The sequence below is a fragment of the Populus euphratica genome, unplaced genomic scaffold (assembly GCF_000495115.2).
Source record: "Populus euphratica unplaced genomic scaffold, PopEup_1.0 scaffold41.1, whole genome shotgun sequence".
NCBI lineage: Eukaryota > Viridiplantae > Streptophyta > Magnoliopsida > Malpighiales > Salicaceae > Populus > Populus euphratica.
This window is the reverse complement of record NW_011499868.1, coordinates 1,166,196-1,186,809: the sequence shown is the minus strand read 5'-3', so window position 1 is coordinate 1,186,809 and position 20,614 is coordinate 1,166,196. Positions and strand designations below refer to the sequence as shown.

At 32.4% G+C, this 20,614-nt stretch overlaps 4 protein-coding genes and 1 long non-coding RNA gene across 9 annotated transcripts; 2 read left to right on the top strand and 3 right to left on the bottom strand.

Moving 5' to 3' along the window:
- The first annotated feature begins 329 nt into the window (after positions 1–329).
- LOC105126606 (alpha/beta-Hydrolases superfamily protein) lies at positions 330–3,221 on the top strand. 3 transcript variants are annotated; one of them, XM_011027523.1, is made up of 4 exons: positions 330–846; positions 1,155–1,257; positions 2,356–2,561; positions 2,704–3,221. In XM_011027523.1, exons 1-4 carry the CDS (start codon positions 410–412, stop codon positions 2,966–2,968), a joined length of 1,011 nt encoding a protein of 336 aa, XP_011025825.1. In that variant the 5' UTR covers positions 330–409; the 3' UTR covers positions 2,969–3,221. The 3 variants fall into 3 exon arrangements, with proteins under 3 accessions (XP_011025825.1, XP_011025824.1, XP_011025823.1); XM_011027522.1 differs by having other exon boundaries at positions 330–1,014; XM_011027521.1 differs by having other exon boundaries at positions 330–1,056.
- A 3,165-nt stretch (positions 3,222–6,386) lies between these two features.
- Positions 6,387–8,992, top strand: LOC105126605 (syntaxin-112). Of its 3 annotated transcripts, none has more exons than XM_011027520.1 (2): positions 6,387–6,908; positions 7,631–8,992. In XM_011027520.1, exon 2 carries the CDS (start codon positions 7,657–7,659, stop codon positions 8,551–8,553), a length of 897 nt encoding a protein of 298 aa, XP_011025822.1. In that variant the 5' UTR covers positions 6,387–6,908; positions 7,631–7,656; the 3' UTR covers positions 8,554–8,992. The 3 variants fall into 3 exon arrangements, with proteins under 3 accessions (XP_011025822.1, XP_011025820.1, XP_011025821.1); XM_011027518.1 differs by having other exon boundaries at positions 7,466–8,992; XM_011027519.1 differs by lacking the exon at positions 6,387–6,908 and adding an exon at positions 6,926–7,031 and having other exon boundaries at positions 7,466–8,992.
- A 514-nt stretch (positions 8,993–9,506) lies between these two features.
- Positions 9,507–9,726, bottom strand: LOC105126604 (uncharacterized). Its single transcript, XR_842460.1, has 2 exons — positions 9,636–9,726; positions 9,507–9,603 (listed from the first exon to the last, which is right to left on the bottom strand). It is a non-coding gene; the product is annotated as an uncharacterized LOC105126604 (long non-coding RNA).
- Positions 9,727–10,268: 542 nt separating this feature from the next.
- Positions 10,269–13,217, bottom strand: LOC105126603 (Galactose mutarotase-like superfamily protein). Its single transcript, XM_011027517.1, has 10 exons — positions 12,950–13,217; positions 12,641–12,757; positions 12,430–12,543; positions 12,287–12,338; positions 12,046–12,183; positions 11,713–11,811; positions 11,293–11,390; positions 11,004–11,111; positions 10,813–10,894; positions 10,269–10,570 (listed from the first exon to the last, which is right to left on the bottom strand). The coding sequence occupies exons 1-10, from the start codon at positions 13,006–13,008 to the stop codon at positions 10,505–10,507; spliced, it is 933 nt and encodes a 310-aa protein (XP_011025819.1). The 5' UTR covers positions 13,009–13,217; the 3' UTR covers positions 10,269–10,504.
- A 1,814-nt stretch (positions 13,218–15,031) lies between these two features.
- On the bottom strand, positions 15,032–17,885 carry LOC105126602 (laccase-11-like). Its single transcript, XM_011027516.1, has 6 exons — positions 17,522–17,885; positions 17,274–17,425; positions 16,928–17,172; positions 16,690–16,818; positions 15,627–16,550; positions 15,032–15,458 (listed from the first exon to the last, which is right to left on the bottom strand). The coding sequence occupies exons 1-6, from the start codon at positions 17,627–17,629 to the stop codon at positions 15,328–15,330; spliced, it is 1,689 nt and encodes a 562-aa protein (XP_011025818.1). The 5' UTR covers positions 17,630–17,885; the 3' UTR covers positions 15,032–15,327.
- Positions 17,886–20,614: the final 2,729 nt, after the last annotated feature.

Genomic DNA, 20,614 nt, shown 5'->3' with positions numbered 1-20,614 from the left:
ATTACTTTAATATACTAATATTAATAACAAGTTTTTTAAAATAAAAAAAATATTATTTTATTATTTAAAATAAAAATATTTTAAAACTTGGATTCAAATATTTAGAGTATGTTTGATAGTTTAGTTATGGTTATTTTTTTGAATTTTTTTATTTAAAAATATATTAAATAATAATATTTAATTTTTAAAAATTATTTTTGATATGATATAATAAAATATTTAAAAAAGTAAAAAAAAGTTAATTTAAAATAATAAAAAAATTAATTTATCAACAAACGGTTTAAGAGGCATCTAAAATGTTCCGTACAAATAAATGTCTTTAACAGTTTGACAAATAAAAGGGAATACAAAGACAAAACCCCCGTTCTTTTTCAAAGATCCACCCCTCAACCGGACCGAATTTTCCGCCATGGAAGCTCCTGCAAGGGTCATCAATCGCAGTCTCTTCACTAAACCAACATCAACTTCAAATTTTCTAAAACCCATTTCAATAATCCATCGATCGATACCCTCACAACGACAAAATGTCCAGACCCACATCATATCAACACCCAAATTGTCTCATTCTCGCATTCACTCTTCATTTTCACCGTTCTCTCACTCACCCGTTACTCCGAATCCAAACCCCATTAAATTCCTCCTCTCGCTTTCCTCTTCTCATCTCTCAAACCCCACCAAGAAGTCTGATTTTAACTTCAAATCTCATCAAAATGAGAGGCCTTTTACGTGGAACAAAGCACCAGAGAGTGTTGTTCGCGGTAAAGGTAGTGTCTTTAGTGACGAAAAACCAGTTGCGACTGTGGTTCTGCTTGGCTGGCTTGGAGCTAGAGAGAAACATCTCAAAAAGTACGTGGAATGGTATAATTCAAGAGGGATTCATGCTGTTACGTTTGTCGTTGAAATGAGAGAGTTGCTTTGTTTTGATTTTGGGAAGAGAGTGGAGAAGAGGATCACTGAATTGGCTAATGCGCTTGTTTCGTGGGTTTCTGAGAGAGAAGATGATGGTAGAGAGAGGTGTTTGTTTTTTCACACCTTTAGTAACACTGGTTGGCTCGTGTAGGTTGATTTATTGCAAATTTTTTGAGTGTAATTTGTTGTGCCTTTTTGGGTTTGTAACTGGATTGGTAATTGTTGTGGTGTGTTGTTGTTTACAGGTATGGTTATATCCTTGGGCTTATGCAAGAGAGGGAGGGACTGGTAGAGAAGATTAAAGGGTGTGTTTCTGATTCTGGAGGTGGCAATCAGTTAAATCCTAAGGTTTGTTGAGTTATGGTCTTGTTGAAGTCATTGATTGTTGTGATAAATTTGTGCACATTTTTTTTTGTTTGGTGTGGAAGTTTATGAATTTTGCTAAATGAATTAGTGAATGCGTAGTGGTGCAAATTCTTGTTTTCCCATAACGAATGTCTTAGTTGATGATAAATTGTTTTTCTTAGCTTTGGTCTTTCAGGAGAAATTAAATGTTAGCTTTTGACATCTATGGATCATGACTGGCTATGTCTCGAATGGAACCATTTTTATGCTTTAATTGAGTTGCAGTCTTCCTAGTTGTTCTACTCTGCCAGACTTCCCTATCTTCTTATTTGATGGTCCTGGTATATATTGCTTTTCAATTTCGTTACTTAAGTGTCTTAATGATTTAAGTAGGATCCAATGATTTGAAGCAAATTTGAATGGCTTCTAAATCCTTTCTCATTAAAGCTGATTCAACTAGGTCAGATACTCCAAGGTTGATAACATAGATCATACATGAGCTAGATGTTGTGTGAACCTAGGCTTTGCAGAATAATATACAATTTGAATTAACATAGTAAACTCATTGTGTAGTTGCATTAAAACTGAAATTTATGTTACATTTTGTTTAATTTATTTTGGCCTCATTGCTTCTCAGACAACCATTATAGTCACTAGAAGCAATGAAAACGAAGTTAAACTTCGGAAGGATGCTTAGCTTTATGAACCTAACCATGAATGGACTTGAACCGGTTGTGGAACAAGTTTCTCAGTTTCAAAACAGAAAAAAGGAAGTGCTTATCTCTGGCGTGGTATGAACAGGGTGACTGATGGAAAGTTTTGAGCATGTTGCTATTAAACTTTACTTAATTATTTGCTCATTTATGGTGGAATTCGGCAGTGGTGTAGAACAGTGATTCTTGTAAGGTTTCAAATAGGCATATAATCATGGTTTGGAGTGCTAATGTCATCTTGAATTGAAGATTCTGCTCTAATTGGCATCTGGCTGTTATTGATGTTTGTTGTCAATTTTTAGATATATCTAGTGGTGCTTGTGTATCTGTTTGAAATGCTGCTCGTTCTGAAGGGGTGCTAATGGCTGATTTTCTTCCATCTTGGCAGGTCTGGGCTGGTGGGTTCTCCACTGCCTTGCTGAAGAAACGCAGCTCTTCTGTGCAAGTTATTGACACTAAAGAAATAAATCGATTAGAAAATCAAGCCATTGAATCAAAAGAGCAAGAAAATGAACCTTCAATGATCGAAGCCATGGTGCTATATGTATTTGAAATGCTATTCTCTGTAATTCTGAAGTTGCCAGAAGTGGATCAGTAAGTGCTCTATTTGTGTCTTGCTCTGTCAAATGTTATATTACACCTTGGTGGGAACTAATTTTCTGTTCTAAATAATGTTCAGCACATGTATCAGCTGTAAAAAATTTATCCATGATAGTGCTTCTTGCTATGTTTGCAGGAAGTTAACGGAAATTGTGTCCACACTCTCAAAAAAACAGCCTTCTTGTCCCCACCTTTTTCTATATAGCACAGCAGATAAACTTGTTCCATTTCAATTAATAGAGTTGGAGATCCAGGATCAGAGGAGAATGGGGAGAAAGGTAATGTCCTATAATTTTGAGTCATCCCCCCATGTGGATCACTTCAGAACTTTCCCCGATATGTACTCATTACTGCTTCATAATTTCTTGAAGGAGTGTTTTCCAGTAGCTAAACAGATTTGAATTCTGAAAATGCATGTTATTTCCAACAAAAAATCACGTGTTCCTTGGCCACCATTGATGTTGTTGTACTGGAAGCTTATTGATAAATAAAAATCATAAGGGAGAGTGTCTCTCTAATAGACAACAAAAATGCATGTTATTTCTTTCAAACAGTCGTGTGCTCCTTAGCCACCATTGATGTTGTTGTACTGGAAGCTTATTGATAAATAAAAATCATAAGGGAGGGTGTCTGGCCATTAGACAACAAACTTCAGTTTTGTGATTTTTCTTCAAGGTTCAGAATTCCAAGTATGTTTTCTTTGATGAAAAGAGATGACTAGTGCATATATTCTGAAGCTCAACATATTTATTCTTTTCTTGCCAAACCTGTTCGGTGAAGGAATGCTGTTTAGGGCCCTTATTTTTTTCCAGCAACAGGAATTTTTCGGTATTTGATGATGCTTGTTTATATTAGCATGAAGTAGTTTTGACAGGAAGGCAGGATTTTGCTTGTGATGGAATCCTTTGAAATTGGTTTACGTATTTTTTTATTGTTCCAAAGTTATAAATTAGCTTTATAAGGAACGGACTGCTGATGTTGTTAATGTTCTTAATTGTTAGGCCAACCCTTGAGACTGGTTGTTAGGTATTTTAAATATAGAAAACAACCACTCAGTAGGTCAAGGATTCCCTCTGATTTGGTGAGTGAGTAGGCATTTAAAAGAATTTATATTTTTAAATGTATCTTTAAAAAATTTAATTTTCGATACTTGAGATTAGTTCTCTGTTGAATCAATGGAATCAAAGGTAGTAGATATTTTTGTATTGTTTGCCTATTATACTGGGATTATTTAATGTGATTAGTTTAAACTAGACTAGGTGACTGTGCTTTACTATAGGGCTATATATATATAATGATGTTCAAATACCAGAATAATTTTTTTCAAAAACAAATTATGGGACTCCGGTTTTCAATTTAATTAGGTTGAATAAGCTGATTTTAATTTAATTAGATAAAAAATTTATAACAAATAGATCTAATTTAAAAAGAAATGTTATTAGAATAATCTTTGGAAAAGGGTATTTTTTTAAAGGGATAAATGGAGTATTTTAATTTATAGACTATAAAATATGAAAGAATAAAATAAGAATAAATGGAGTATTTTAATTTATAGACTATTAAATATGTATTAAATATGAAAGAATAAAATAAGGTAAAAAAATTAGTTCTGATTAACCTAAATTAACATGATATAATTTTGGTAATTATAGTCATGTTAACATAAAATATCTTATTAAATTTATGGTTTAAATTATAAAATTAAAATAACTCAATAAAAAAATAAAAAAATAAAAAGAATTATAAAGTTTTAAAACTAATTATATTAATTTTTTAAATTTATGATTCAGGTTATTAAACTTGAAGTATTATATTTAAAAAAATCATGAAGTTTATTTTTTTAATTAAATAAATATTGAAGAATGGAACTAAAAATTAAAAAAAAAATTATACAAAAGATTAGAAATATTGAAGAATAAAATTGAAAATAAAAAAATTTAATTATACAAAAAATTAAAAAAACAATTAAAAAATAACTATTAAAATTTAAATAAAAAATTATATTTAATTGAATGAAGAAATTCAAAAGAAAAATCAATTTAGTAAAAGCATAAAAAAATCAAAAGAATAAAAATCAAAACTGAAAAATAAAAACAAATTTATGATTGAAGGGTGAAATTGAAAATAATAATAATTTTTCCAAATGATTTAAGAAAAAAATTAGAAATGAAAACAATAAAAATCAAATTAGAAAATATAATATCATTAATTTGAATTAAAGAATGAAATTAAAAATAAAAAAAATTTATAAAACATCTAAGGAAAAAAATAAGAAAAAAAATTAGAAATCAAGAGAATAAGAATAAAAATTTATAAAACATCTAAGGAAAAAAAATTAGAAATCAAGAAAATAAGAATTAAATTAAAAAATATAATATTTGTAAATTGAGATGAAATGATAAAATTAAAAATAAATAATTTTTTTATAAAAAAGTAAGATGAAATGATAAAATTAAAAAAAAAAAAAATTTTATAAAAAAGTAATAACATAAATTAAAAATTAAAATAATAAGGATATTTGTTGAATTACCAACAACAAAAGTAGCTAAGCTGTGATTTTTTAGGAAAAGAAGAGAGGAGAAAAAAGTCTACCAACTACAAACTGGGGTTGCCAATGCCAACATATATCACTTTAAATAAAAGAAGATGTAATAATGCTTCTAATAAATGACATAAAGACATTTTTAGAAGGCGCAACATGTGCAGCCTGAAGTGCAAGGGTGCCTCTAACGCTTGTCCTGATATCATCCACATCTATTTTTTTTTTAATATTATTTAGTTAAATATAAAATCATCCTTGAAATGACTTAATAATAGGAAAAATCATTTTGAAAATAAATAAAAATACACCTAGATTCCAGTTTTAATTTTTTTATTAAGATTTTTTTGATAATTTTTCTATGTATTTTAAATGTTTATATTTAAAAAAAATATCAAATTATCTCTTCTAACTACTATTATGATAATAATAAAATTATTATGAAAATATAAAAATAACCTTTTATAATAGGCGTAGATTTTTTACTTTCAATTATATTTTAGTTATTTCACTTTACGATTAATATAAAAAAATTATATTTTATTTTTTAATTTGAAAATAACAAACAAATCATGTGAAGAATCTTCAATAACCTTAATAATTAATGTCAAGTTTTTTAGATTAAATAAATAAAATTAAAATTACAGTAAATAATATTTTTAAATGCGAGACTAGGGTGATTTTTCCAAGGAGCCGTAGCTTCTTTAATTGGTTGTGGTGGTAGTTGCAATCGATGTAGCTGACATGGATAGTGCTCGGGCATCGACGTGGATAACATTGATTGATTGAGGAAAATTATTATGCAGAAAAAAATTAAATACAAATAATTTACACCTTCTAAAAAAAGCAAAATAACCTCATAAATAAAATTATAATAAAAAATTTATAAAACTCAATTCATAAATTAAAATCAATTTCTTAAAATTATAAAATTAGAATTACAAAATTATTTTATACAAATAAAATTTAAAAAATTACAAAATTCAATCTCTAATTAATACAAAATCAAAGAATAAAAATTGAAAAAAATAACAATATCGATCATCTTCTTTCTTTCTTCTCGAGTCTTTAAATTTTGGGTTTTGTTTTGTTTTTGGAACGAAATTATTTGTCTTTAGGCAGCGACTGAATTGATCACAGAGTCTGTGACGGTTTTATAAGAGTCATGGTTCCTGATCTTGTGGGACGTTCTGAAATTAATGGCTTTGAGCTGTCACTCTGCGAGGCTCAAGAAACAACAGGTTTCATGGAAGACTGTTTGGAAGACACAGGATAAAGACAGGGAGACTGGCAGTAAAAATGATGTGATTTGATCGATACTGTTTGTCTCCAAAATGTTCATAAAATTGATATCTTGCACAGACGCTAAAACAATCTAAATGATAATAGACACGCAGTCATTTTGCTCTCGCACCATGGCAAGATGTTTGCCTGTGCGTGTTTCCACAGGTTTAGCCTTTTGAATGTAGTCCGTTTGATTATTCAACTGCCATTTCATGACCTTAGGAAGGACTGGCACCGTCTCAGCAATATTAACGGCTACTATTTCCATACAACTAATTTTTGAAAATTTTATAACTGTATAAAGAGGAGTTATAAAATTGAAAGATCACAACCCCCCTCTTCTCTATCTCCCTCATTATCTTTACAAAACAAAACAAAAAACTATTTCAAGTGTTTCTTGATCTTCACTCCAAGAAACACGTATCAGAAGTGAGAGCGATAGAAGGAGAAAGAGAGATAGAGAAAGGATGCATTTGTCTCTTTTGTAGAAAGCAGAGAGAGCTATACGTTTCTCCAAGGTTTTAACCAAACCCCACTTTTGTTTTCTTTCTATTCTTCTTGATTCTCGTGGTTTCTTTTAGTTTTAGTAGAACTTTTGGGGGATTCTTGAATTGCCTTGACTTCCCAAACCATTTCTTTAGGTTAGTTTTTTGTTTCCTTCCCAAACCATTTCTTTAGGTTAGTTTTCTGTTTTCTTTTTCAAAACGCTTTTTGTTAAAATCGGAGAATTTTCACGGCTTTGTAGAATTTGATAGCCGTTGTTTAACTCTTATGTGCTGTTCATGATGGGTTCGACATGAACTGTTGAGGGTTTCTTTGCCATGATTTCTCAAAAACAAATTTTAGATGGTTTCTTCAAGATTGTTTCTTTTCTCCTTTCCAGAAAACCCTTTTCTGAAATCAGTGAATTTTCTTAGTTTTGTAGAATTTCATACCCATGAATATCTTGTGTACTGTTCTTGATGAGTTCACTTTTTGCGCGCCTGTCACTGTCACTATCATTATCTATGTCTTTAGATTTCTTGGAGAACAGGATAAATTTATCTAAAAATAGTTAATTTTCTATGTCATTTAGATCTCTTGGAGAAAGAATTCTTCAGAATCTCGAGATTTATTAAGTGCCTAATCGAATATTGAATCCATTTAGGAGGGACACAGCGTTTTCTTTTGCCATTCTTGATTAGTAGATATTCAGATTCCCGCTTTACTTATATTTGTCTAAAAAATAAGTTTATTGCAGGTGGTTTTTGCAAAATTCTTGCAAATATGAATGATCTAATGACAAGATCGTTCTTAAGTTATGTGGAACTGAAGAAACAATCCCAAAAAGACCTTAAAGCCGAACTCGACATTGAATCAGGCCAGCTAAACCCCACAGATGAACCAAACCTCTCCCAGTTCTTCTGTGAAGTCAATGAAATCAAGATCGAAATGGAAGAGATTACCAATCTCTTGTTTGATCTTCAAACCCTTAATGAAGAGTCAAAGTCTACTCACAGTGCCAAAGTTCTTCGTGGCGTAAGAGACAGAATGGAATCAGACATAGTTGCAGTTCTTAGAAAGGCCAAGATTGTGAAGGCAAGACTAGAATCACTAGACAGATCCAATATATCGAATTGCAAAGTCTCGGAATTGTATAGAGAAGGGAGTCCTGTTGATAGGACAAGGATATCAGTCACCAATGGCTTGAGAGTTAAACTTAGGGAGATTATGAACGAGTTTCAGATCCTGAGGGAGAAAATTTTTTCAGATTACAAAGATGATCTGAAAAGAAGATACTACACTGCAGCTGGAGAGGAGCCAAGTGCAGAAGTGATTGAAAAGATTATTTCAGGAGGAGGGGGAGTTCAGATGTTTGAAGGGAAAGGAGTGATGGACTTGAAGAGTAAAGAGAAACATGAGGCTGTAATGGATATACAGAGAAGCTTGAAAAGGCTGCATCAAGTGTTTCTTGATATGGCTGTTCTTATTGAAACTCAGGGAGAGAAGATGGACGATATTGAGGAGAATGTTGCCAAAGCAAGTAATTTTGTAAGTGGTGGAACAAACAGTCTTCACTATGCCAATCAGATGAAGAAGAAAAGGAAGACATGGTGTTTATGGGTTTTGGCTGTGATGGTGATCATAATTCTGGTTTGCATTATATCTACGTTGGCTACTTGAGAGAGCAGGGAGGGGAACTATTTGAGGACTGTCAAGTGATAGTTGTTTTTGTTTCTAGTTGCTTGCCTGTAAATTCACGTCTAGTAGATTGTTTAATAGTTCAGAAGGGATCTCTGACTACTTTACAGCTTTAGATGGCTTTTTGAGTAGATGAATCGTGAATGTGGTTGTCATTTAGCTAGATAGATTTTGAGGTTCCGTTAATTTGTCACCAATGTTTCATTAAGCAAAATTTAGGAGAAACATTTTATGAATGGCGTGTCTGCTTATTCCTGTGTTGTTCTTCCCTTGATTGTTGATTTAGGCATTTCTGTATCAAATTCCTCATTCTAATCTACCTTAGAGTGCTTTGAGCGATGAGCAATGGATTCGGAACTTAGTTCTTGAGAAATGCTGATTTTAGCATCTCATGAATGGAACAGATCAATGCTTCTGATGCTTTTTAGCCTTTTAAATCAAGTTCTTTCGGCAGGCTGTGATACTAATCCAGACGGATCACATTTACTTTTTTGCCTTTTGAATCAATCTCTTCATGTGTGTTACGGTTTGGCAAAGATTTTCTGCAGAGATTCAAATTGTTACACGGATGGTACGTTGGACTAACAGTTGTTTTCACCGTTATTCCGGCCTTTTCCTTGAACTCCATCTATGATCTCATAACCTAAGTTGTTTAATCATTTTATGCCCCTGGACGAGTCTGGACACTTCTAAATGGTAAAAACTACGGTTAACAGCAAGCAATGAATGGAGAGAGCAAACCTCAAGAATATTATACCAGTACCTACCATATGTAACGATCAAGAACAAAATTATTAGCCATATGCTACTGTTGAGCAGCGAGATCTTCATCTGAAAATTATGCTTGCTTGGTTGTATTTATAGCAAAAGGCATAAAAGTTGCCAGTAAAATGCATGTTTGACAACAACAGCTCCTGAACCGGCTGAAAACTTGATTTTGATGAAATAGCTAGTTAGAATTGATAATCAAAGTGGCAACCAGCCAGAAGTATGGCATCCACTGGAGGCACATAAACAATTATTTCCATCGTGGTATGGCATCCACTGGAGGCACATAAACAAATCGTTTACAACCTTGTCAAGATTGTTAGAAGACAATCTAGAGCTAAGCAATACAAGAAATATCATCGCTGGAAAGTTCATTAGCTTTCTATAACTAGGAAAGCAATTCAATGGCGTCTCCAATTCATTCAGAGTCAAATGTGGCATATAACTAGGAAAGCAATTCAATGGCGTCTTGCTTGCTTTAGCATGCCAATTCATTCAGAGTCAAATGTGGCTAAAACTATCTCTGCACAGTACATGTTCAAACATGGAATAAATTAAGTAAATCCAAGCGTAAATGTCAAGCATGCCTTGTGCTAGATACGATCCCAGAGATCAGGCTCCTAGCTTCCTCTTGCTCTCCAAATAGCAACATAACTAAATGCCTCTGTGGTTCTGACAAAATAAGCTGACTAAACAAGAACATTATCACAGGATATGCTAATGGAAGTGAACAATGGGAGCTGACTAAACAAGAACATTATCACAGGAATGCTAATGGAATGCCCAAATCATGTACCAGGCATTTAGTTATGTTGCTATAATTTGGAGAGCAAGAGGAAACCAGGAGCATTATCACAGGATATGCTAATGGAAGAGAACAATGGAATGCCCATATCGTGTACCATTGCATTAGGATGTGCTGCTATTCATTTCAACAAAATGTTTACGCCCTTCACTGATGTATGTATTACTGATAAGGAAAGAGTGAGAGAAAATGACGACAACAGCCGCTGTGTTTAGGCCTTTCATACATTGCAGAGAAAATTAAACACCGTTGTTGCTTTATAGTGGAAAGTTTGGCAAAACTGGAACCAGGAATCAGATGAAAAAAAAGTAGGACGATGATATTATTCTACAAAAGCTGAAAACAGAAGGCAGCTATCCTTCAGTCAATGCTAAAATGCTGCTTGGCTGTCCAGGACTGCTGAGGCTCTAGCTGGACATTTCCAATCTGCAGTTAACAAGTGAAAAACACAATCCCCTTTTTAGAAAATTCACCACACCACACAAATATTCATCAGGAGAGGCAACTAGAAGTTGTTTGGAATATCGCATTGCTAGATAGAGGGATTTAGCACGCAGTTAATCATAGCTGCCCAGAACTAGGAATCAGAAAGATAAAACTCAACTTTCATGATGCTTGGCAATTATGGAAGTTGGCAACTATATTACAAGAAGGTAATATCTCAGTACCTGTGCATTTTCAACACAAACAAAATCTTTGTAGCAGGCTTCCATCTGCAGATGTGGGTTCCACAAAACAGCATCTGACCAACTGCACAGGTCAAAAGGACAGCAATGTAAAATATATGAATCCGCAAGTGAAATGAGAGAAATCATGGGGATAACAAAACAAGAAAATGAAATGAGCTTCCAATTCATACTTTGTATTCTTGATAGTTATTACATCGCCCAAGCCATTATCTAGCTGCAACTCACTTGGAGCATCAAGATAAACTCGGTCTACAAATCCAGGGAAAATCACCACATCCCTGCATTATTTACAGGACAATTAGAAAGAGCAGATATATCTCCTTATATTGAACAAATCACAGAAGAGGAGCCACTCACCTCCAACAGCCCAAAGACAACCATATGTTATTTTCAGAGAGAAACCAAAATCAATTTGATATAGGTTTTCTGTATGAAAGGTGTGTATAGAATGTTACTGACCTTTCTTCCTTGCCCTCCACTGGATTGGTGGGATCCAGCTCTTTATCCAGGGTTTTGCAACCTTTCAAACCTTTCACAGATGCTCCTGTTACAGATGCCTGCATGATATCATCGTATCATTTACAATAAAGTCCTGTATAGTTCAGCAGGCCATCGAATTTTGCATAATTTTCAGTTTACAAGCATCTTTCTCTCATTGAACAACCAATAATCTCCTTTCAACAACAGATAAAAACTAACAATACTTAATCATAGAATGCCTGCTCCATTCCTCCAAATTCAAGGAGTTTTCCAAATCATTCCCTCGTATCAATAACTCCTATTCAGGGTCCCACATTTTCTTTATGAGCAATGAAATTTACTAATTTGGTCAGACCAGCAGAATAGCAGTTTGCTAGGCATGGAAAAAACAACTCTTACACTGAAGTATGTGTGCAAAGCACTCGTGAATGAAAATGGCTTGTTATCGGTATTTGTGATTATCAGTTCTGTGGAAATGCTCTTTGAATTTAGAATGACCTGAAAAAAATAAATGAAAAGTAGATGTTCAGTTGCGAATACAGAAACCATAATTATTTTACACGACGCTGTCCAAAAGCTTATTAAAATAGCTGGACAACACCAAATGCCTGCTAGCACTACTATATACTTGAATATATCTGTTATATTTGAGGTACATGAATCAGGATCAATTTATGTATTTGCTGTAGCCAAGCTTATTAATGTTTATGCTAAAGGAAAATAATTGGCTACCTTGTATAGAGCTTGAAAACCGAAGTCCCACATGGAACGACTATAAGGACCATCCTTGAGCAAAAGGGTTACCACCGGATTGCCATCGGCATTATCAGAATCAACAACTGACCAATCCAAATTCCTAGCAAATCCATGCTATTAAGCACAGGCAACACATTCCCAAAGTTCAACAACATAGTTAAAGAACATAAACATAAAGTTAGAAACATGAATTTCAGAAAACAAAAGGGCATCGTACCTGCTGAATAGCACCGGGGCCAAACTGTGGGAAACAATGTGGCACACCTCCACTGACCCAATAGCAAAGTAACAGTCAATACATATTGAATGTAAAGCCAGCTGGGTCCTTTAAATGCTTAAAAATAATACAGAATTATGAACCTGATTGGTTTTTTCTTGTTAAACACAGCATCTGGCCTAACAAAAAGGAGGTCTTTTCCACTGGGAACTTTCCAAGATGTAATGCAACCTCCAAATAGATATATCTCTGCCTCACTAAAATAACCCAATAAACAAAAACAATAAATTCACAAACTTTATAACACAAATTCACAATATGTATTGAGAATGGTGTGTAGCTATATGTACTTACCTACCATGAGGAGAAGTGAGGACAACCTTCGGCAAGTTACCTTCACCTTCTGTGACTCTCACACCTACAGTTGTACGGGTTTCTTTATTTACACTTGCAAATGCCATTCCAGAGTACCTGTGTCACATGAATTTAACAAAAACCCATCAGAACTTGATCAATAAATCAAACAAATAAACACAAAAATCAAGAAAATTAAGCTACCCTTCAAGTATAAAGCCAAAGTGGATTAATTAATTTTGCAAGAAGTGAAAAGAGTGATGAGAGATTTAAGGAGAAGAGGGAGGAATAGAGAGAGAAATTGCTCACCGGTTGACTCGGCGTAGGTTAAGGTTAGGAAGAGAAAATGACAAAGAGACCATCGCCATTGTTTCTTTTTTCTTAACCAGTTAAAACTGTGATGCAATGCAGTGCTACCACTTGAAACTTTTAGCCACACAGGTGGGAAACAGAACAGTGTCAATGACGGGCTGTCTCTTCAACTGTCGAATGAGTTATGTTTGGCTTAGCAATTATCAGCATGCGTCATGTGATCGTTTATGCCGTCATCTGTGCTCTTCTTCTACATTAGGATATTCCTTTTTCATTTTCATTTTTGCATTCGGATATTCTTTTATCATAATATTGGTGGTATTTAATTATTTAATTTTATGTATTTTTATTTTGCCAATTTCTAACGATATGTTGATAGTTTAGGCTAATTCGTACAAATATCCACTTGAATCATAAGCGATTTTGATTGACCTACATAAATTATTATTGTTTTTTTTATTTCTAAATATAGAGTTTTTTTATTAATACCAATTATTATATATTTCATTCATTTTATTTTTAAAAAAATTATGAGTTACTCATTTTTATTATAAAATATCAAAAAAATAAAAAATGGTCAAAAGATATTTAAAAAACCAACCTCCATCGGTTATTAAAAAAATATAAAAAATTCAAGGTGAAATTACTGTTGATATCAATAGTAAACCGTCTTAAATTTTTATTTTCATTCATATCCTTTCTTTTATTTACATCAATTTTTTATTAAATTATTTTACTTCATATTTAATAAATATAATTTAGTTTTATAAAATTAATGCACTTTAAAAAAAATTCATTTACATCATTTTTTTATGAGAATCTTTTTTTCTTTAACATCTCTTTTTTTTATTGAGACCTTTTGTTTCTCATTTAATAATTTTAGTTTGATTTTTTAAAGTTGATAATTCAAGATAAAAGAAATTATGAAAAATAGTACATAAATTTTAAATTAATTTACTTTTACTTTAAATTAATTTTTTTTAGTATTTTTAAATAGTTTTGATGTATTGATGTAAAAAATAAATTTTAAAAAATAAAAAAAATATCATTTTAATATATTAATAAATAAAAATTATTTTAAAAAACAACTGATATTATATACCAAACATCCTTCAAATTGATTTGGAATCAAATTTAATGTTTTGTTTCAGTTAACTTTATATCTAGCTCTTAAGGTGTTAAAAATAAATTTTTTTATTGAGTTAATTATTAATTTAAATAAATAAAATTTAATTTTACTAATTTAAATTAATTAAAACTTTAAAAATCCAATTTCAAACTAAAATAAATATTTAATTTTTTTTAAGAAATGATATCTTTATCTTAGTTTATTAACTCAATTTTTGGTTGAAATCAACATATTTATTATTATTTCTTAGTATATATAATTTTTAATTTATTTTATGAAATAGACATATAAATTATTTAGTTTATAATTAAAAAATTTCTCAATAATAAAAAACCTGTTAACAATAAACCACTGCATCCTGCCGCTTAGGAATCAAACTAGTACTACGGTAAAAACTTTATTTGTGATAAGACGAAGCAATAGTCATACAAAATTTAACCCTTAATAGTTGTGATTTTTTAATGATATTTTAGTAGGGTTTTTTTTATTTTTTATTTTAAGAAAAACATGTGAGACTTTCATTTAAATCGATCAAAATGGCGTATAATTTAAGGGTGTTGCTTGTACGTTTTAATCGATATTTTATATGTATAAAAAATGTACTACTCGCATTTTATTTAACAGAAAATTAGATAAAATATAATAAAAGAATGTTTAAAAATTAAAATAAAAGAAAAAAATAATTCGCAAGGTGTAAATGAAAATGATTTATATCTTAGAAGGCGAGTACAAATTGGGCATTGAATTCGTGACTTCCATTGAAGGTGCATGAAGTTCAAGACAATATGGCTTGATTTTAGAAGGTCCTCTAGCTGAGTTGATGGGAGTATATAGTCCTTTCATAAAGAGGTCTCTAATGTAAATTTAATTTTCACCTTGATAAATTCTGTCAACTTCCCCCAGAAACATGACGAGCTAGACAAAAGAAAGGCACACATGGTTTCTTCAACTTTGAAGTGGAATTAAGAACATTACAAATAGCATATAGAACATTTACTATTAATGAGACAAGAGAGTCTGCAAGATTGATAAGAGTTCAAAGAGTATTGGGATTTCCCAGATATCATACATTTGTGGAGTTTCTTACAATTACATAAATTTGTGTCTCAAGTAGATCAGATCTTACATTTATTAGTCAATCTCTGTCCTCAAGAAACATCCTACAGCTTTTGCAGGAAGCAGCATAAGGAGATTAATTATTACATCTTCAGCTGGCTTGTCAGATTATACTGTAGCTTCAAAATGTCTAGCAAGGTGGAAGATCCTTAGGAGGAGGCAGAATAGATTGATCAGATCCAGGCCCTTCTTCTACCACAAATGCTGTTTTTAATCCCCACCCAGTATGCAGCTCCAAATGACAATGCATAAACCAAACACCTACACGCAATCAAACATTATAAAAAAAAAAAAAGAAGAAGCAGCGCACCAAACACCTACACGCAATCAAACATTATTAAAAAAAAAGAAGAAGAAGCAGCATCAGTTAACACTATAATGTAAACTACGTTCTACTTTATGCATTTTGCTTAAGATGTTAGATCATACCTGGATTATCTGCTCTAAACCGAATAGCAGTCCAGCCCCCAGCAGGGACACCAACTGTATTTCTTTCCACGGGATCAACCAGATTATATTTAGCTGGATCTTTAGCAGGATCGAAGTTTCCGATTCCTGTGCCAACAACAAAGAAGTTATAGCCGTGAAGATGGAATGGATGTGACTCGACTGTTAGCAAGTTGGTGTCTTGAAGAACAAGTTCCACAGTAGAATTAAATGCAATCTTGCTAAGCCTTGTCCCATGGACTGTTCCAAGACTTGCTGTAAGTGGTGCGCCAGTGTAGTTGAAAGGGGTGGGAGGCTTGTCGGGAAAATTGGTCTTAAATACTCCACTAATGTTGAAGTAATGAGCTTGAAGAAGTCCAATTTGAGGCATAACAAAAGAGATATTGTTCAAAGAAGCTAGGAGTCGTGTTCCGTTTACGCATGTGGGGCATGGATCTTTTCCGAAACCAACCGTGTAGAAGAGATTTCTATCAACTTTAAGGGGTACATTTGCTGGAAACTGTGGAGTGTTCAAGCTTTTAAGCTTTCGGTTGTAGCCTAACGCGAATTCAGTATCATTAGATGCAGGCAATTGAGGTAAGGACGGGAGGACAGTGTTTGGGATTCCTTTGTATTGCAGAATTGCCGTGGCTGTTTTATTGTCTACAGGGAGTGGAACATCCATGAAAGCCCTAGTAGCCATGAAATATCTGCCTGGAACTTGGTTGGCTTGGACCAGAACATTTGTGGTCTGGCCAGGTGCAATTAGTAGAGATTGAATGCTGAATGGCTTCGTATAAACTCCATCAACCTCCACTACTGTCATGTTGTGACCAGCTATGCCAAAGAAAAGCTCGTCGTTGAGGGCAGCATTGATGATTCTCAGGAGGTATGTCTTCCCTGATTCAATCTCCATTGCAAAAGTATCTAAAACAAGCATCAAATGAAATGAATGTCTTGTAATTAGCACTCCATGAATAGAAACCAACTTTGGCTTTAAGCATTCCCTAGTCATACTGTTATATTATACTATGGCTTTAAGCATTCTTTAGCTTATTTTGCTTACGTTTCTCAGAACACGGAAAGAGAGGTCCTGGCTTCCCGTTAATTGTGTGTGCATCTGACATATTTGGTGGCAAACCCATTTCAGTCCCTTGCTTTTCAATCTCTTCCACATCAGCGTTCCACCATTCCCCTAGAGCACACACCAGCAAAAACATTTGTAATCAACGATGCGACTGTACATTATGGGAAGCATAAAGAAAATAATTTTGATACGAAATAAAGTGCACATGGACTCCTACCTAAGAGAATAGGGACTTCCATATTTGGCTGTGGGAAAGGATATCGAGTTCCTTGTTTAGGCATAATGACAATTGCACCATAAACTGTAGCCCTTAACCAAAGAATATGTGCATGCCACCATAAGGTTCCTCTTTGTCCTGTTACATTGAAGTCATGAGTGTAGCTACTTCCAGTTTGGATTGGACATTGTGTTATATAAGCTGGTCCATCTGCCCAGCCATTGCGATATTGCTTCAGTCCATGCCTACAATGACAACCAATCATACTTATTCAACTGGGATTAATCCATAGAAATTTTCTCGTTAGTTCTGTACAGTTAACAATATGGATATCAGCATGTCCTACCAGTGAATAGACACGTTATATTGTGCATAATTAGTGACATTGACCATGACTCTATCTCCTTCTCTAACGTAAATAGTTGGCCCTGGAAACCTCCCATTTACTGTTACAATAGGTTTTGCATGGCACAATCTGCTCACATTCTTCACTTGAATCTGAGGGGAAAAAACACCAAATTGCATAAAAGTCGAATTTCATTATCATCCAAAGAAGTGTATATATGTACATGTGCATAATCTAATTTAACTCACATCAAACTGATATTTCTTTATAGCAGCTTCTGCTGGAAAAGAAATGAATCCTAGAATTCCAAAGAGAAGAAAGATCAACCATGACAAGAAACCTCGAGTGCTAGCCATTTTTTTCCCGGATTTTTGTTGTATTCTTTCAAGGATGAGGCATGCATACAAGTGACAGTATGAAGAGTTTATATGGACTCATGAAGGCAAGGAAATGGACTCGGTCTGTTAAAGAACAGGCTGTAGATCGATGAGTAGGTAGAAACTAAGAAGAGGTTGGACTCCAAAGCTTTTAAGCAAAATACTGAAAAAGACTTCAAGAGCCATTGACTGACGTAGAGGCTGGGATTCCTAACCCGTGTAGGAGATTATAGCAGAAGCATCAAATCAATGAGATTAATTAATGCCTCTTTTTCTTCATAGTTTTTCTCTTTTCGTTTTAGTTCGTACAGCAATGGAGCTTGAGAGGTACATAAGGCCAACCGAATCCCAAAATGCGCCCATGCTTTAGAGTTAAGGGAAAGGAATAGCTTTCGTGGTGATAAGTTTGCCAGGAATTCCCTTTAGCATTCAACGATTTATTTACAAGGTGATTTTCTCCTATGGAAATACTCCATTATTATACTTCTTTTATGCAAGCAGGTCAGATATCATCCTCTACAGCCCACAAGGTGCAGATATGATGCAGGTGGTTTTGCTCAGTCATATGCACGTGGATAGCTAGCTTGCATTGCAACAATATTTATGGACCAATTCAAATCTGGGTTACGTAGAGTATTTAATCTATAGAAAACGTCCTTAACATTAAGTTCAATGATTGTATTGTGCTCAAATCTTGTATGGGGGCTTTACTTTTAAGGGTGTTGTTTGGGATAGTTTTGTTGTTTTTTCTCATTATTTTCAGGTTTTATATTTTGTTTAGCATTTTTGTTCCTTTTTCCTTATTTTTAGATTTTCCACTTTATTTAGGTTAATTTAAAGAGTTTATAATAATTTTGAGATATATAATGCTTGAAAAGAAAATGTTTAATAATAAAAATTCAAATTAAGATTTTTATATAATGATTCTATTATGTAGAATTGTGTGTTTATTTTTTTTATATTGTTTTTAGATGTGTCATGATAACAATCTTTCTATTTTTTTGTATAATTTTATATTGTTTGTATATTACTTGATTTTCTACTTTTTTTCATTTTTATATGTAATATATTAGAGAGAAATCAAAACTCTAATTACTACACCACCAATAACATTAGAAATATCTTAACAAGAAAAATTCACTAATATTAAAAAAAATCATTAATAATAACATATACAAGTATGTTAAACTTACCATTTAAAAGTGCCACATGACTCATTAAATGTGACCAACTTCAATTATTATTAATAATTTTTTTAGATGTCATTGTATTCATTTCATTAAAATCTTTTCAATGATATTGGTTGTGTTACAATCATAGCTTTGATATGCTTATATGGTTTTTTTTTTTCTCTCTCCTCTCTCTTCACAAATAACCTAATTCTAATTGTAATTTAAACCTCAAACTCTAATCTTGCCTCCTTTTTAAAGTGCAAGTTATATAACCATTAAAAACTAATACTAATTCAAACCACAAACTCTAACCCTAACTAATCTTAACCCCAAACCTTTAATCACAAAACTAACCATAATCCAAAACTCATAACCAAAGAAAGAACCATTAAAAACTAATATTAATTCAAATCACAAACTCTAACCCTAACTAATCTTAACCCCAAACCTTTAATCACAAAACTAACCATAATCCAAAACTCATAACCAAAGAAAGAACCATTAAAAACTAATATTAATTCAAATCACAAACTCTAACCCTAACTAATCTTAACCCCAAACCTTTAATCACAAAACTAACCATAATCCAAAACTCATAACAAAAAAAAGAACCTTAATTAGTCCTAACTATAATACCAACATCAAACATTAATATAAAATATAAATTTCAAATCTCTAACCCTAAAAATTAAATTAATCTTAAATTCAAACTCCAAACCCTTAAGCCTAAGATTTTAAATTTCTTTGTCAATGTGAAATTAAGGATTGCTAACCCTGTTTAGGAAAGCAATTCAAGCATTTTATTATCAAATTTTATTTTTAATTTAAGGTGAAATATATAATAACTATAATTTATTTTATTTTTCTTTCTAATTTAGAATGAATTGCATAAAAATAACATTTCTTGCGATGTTTCTTTCTTATAATATATGTGGTTCTCAAGTAGCATATAATAAAATTTCTTTGAGAGTTTTGATGAATGGTATAATAAATTTAATTTTTGTCCCATTTTAATTATTTTTTTTAATCAAACATGTTGTAATCAAGATTTCTTTTGGATTTAGAGTGAGTTGCATGATAGCAACAATTTTTTGCCCTTTTTAATCTTCTTGCAATTTCTTTGGTTTATGACAAGTATTGATTTGCTAATAACACAATATATCAATTTTTACTTTATTCACTAAAATACACAAATACTTAATAATATTCAAATTAAAACTAAATAACAGTCATATTAACTCTATTCATGTGGTACTGACTTGGAAGATTTTAATTTAAAATTCAAGTACTTCAAACTAAATTTGAAAAAAAAACATATATATATATATATATACGAGAATCTCAACTTAACCAACCCAAAAAAAATACAAAAAAAACAATATCACAAGCATACGAAAACACATGTAAAACAAAATGCAAGCTCATAACTAATAAAACAACACAAAAGGAAGTTCATCGAGGTATAATATTAATTTCATCAATATTAGAAGAGAGATGTCTTCAAAGCTTATATATGTGGTCACAATATGCAGGCTGGTGTTTTTGCTTGATTGGGGACTGCCAAGATTAGCTAGATGCTTAGTAAAGAAACTTCCTTTTGCTTCAAAGACAACCCCCCCAGTCCTAATTTGGATAAAAACAACGGCAGAGTGCATATATCAGTCTTAAAGTAAAGAGATAAAGGGACGCCGCCAAGGCATGAAGCTTAGTCTATAACCTTTGGTCCCTAACGTTTCTGACGTTCCAAATATTGGTTAAACTGTCATCGAAACCCTCCCATACCTTAGCCTCC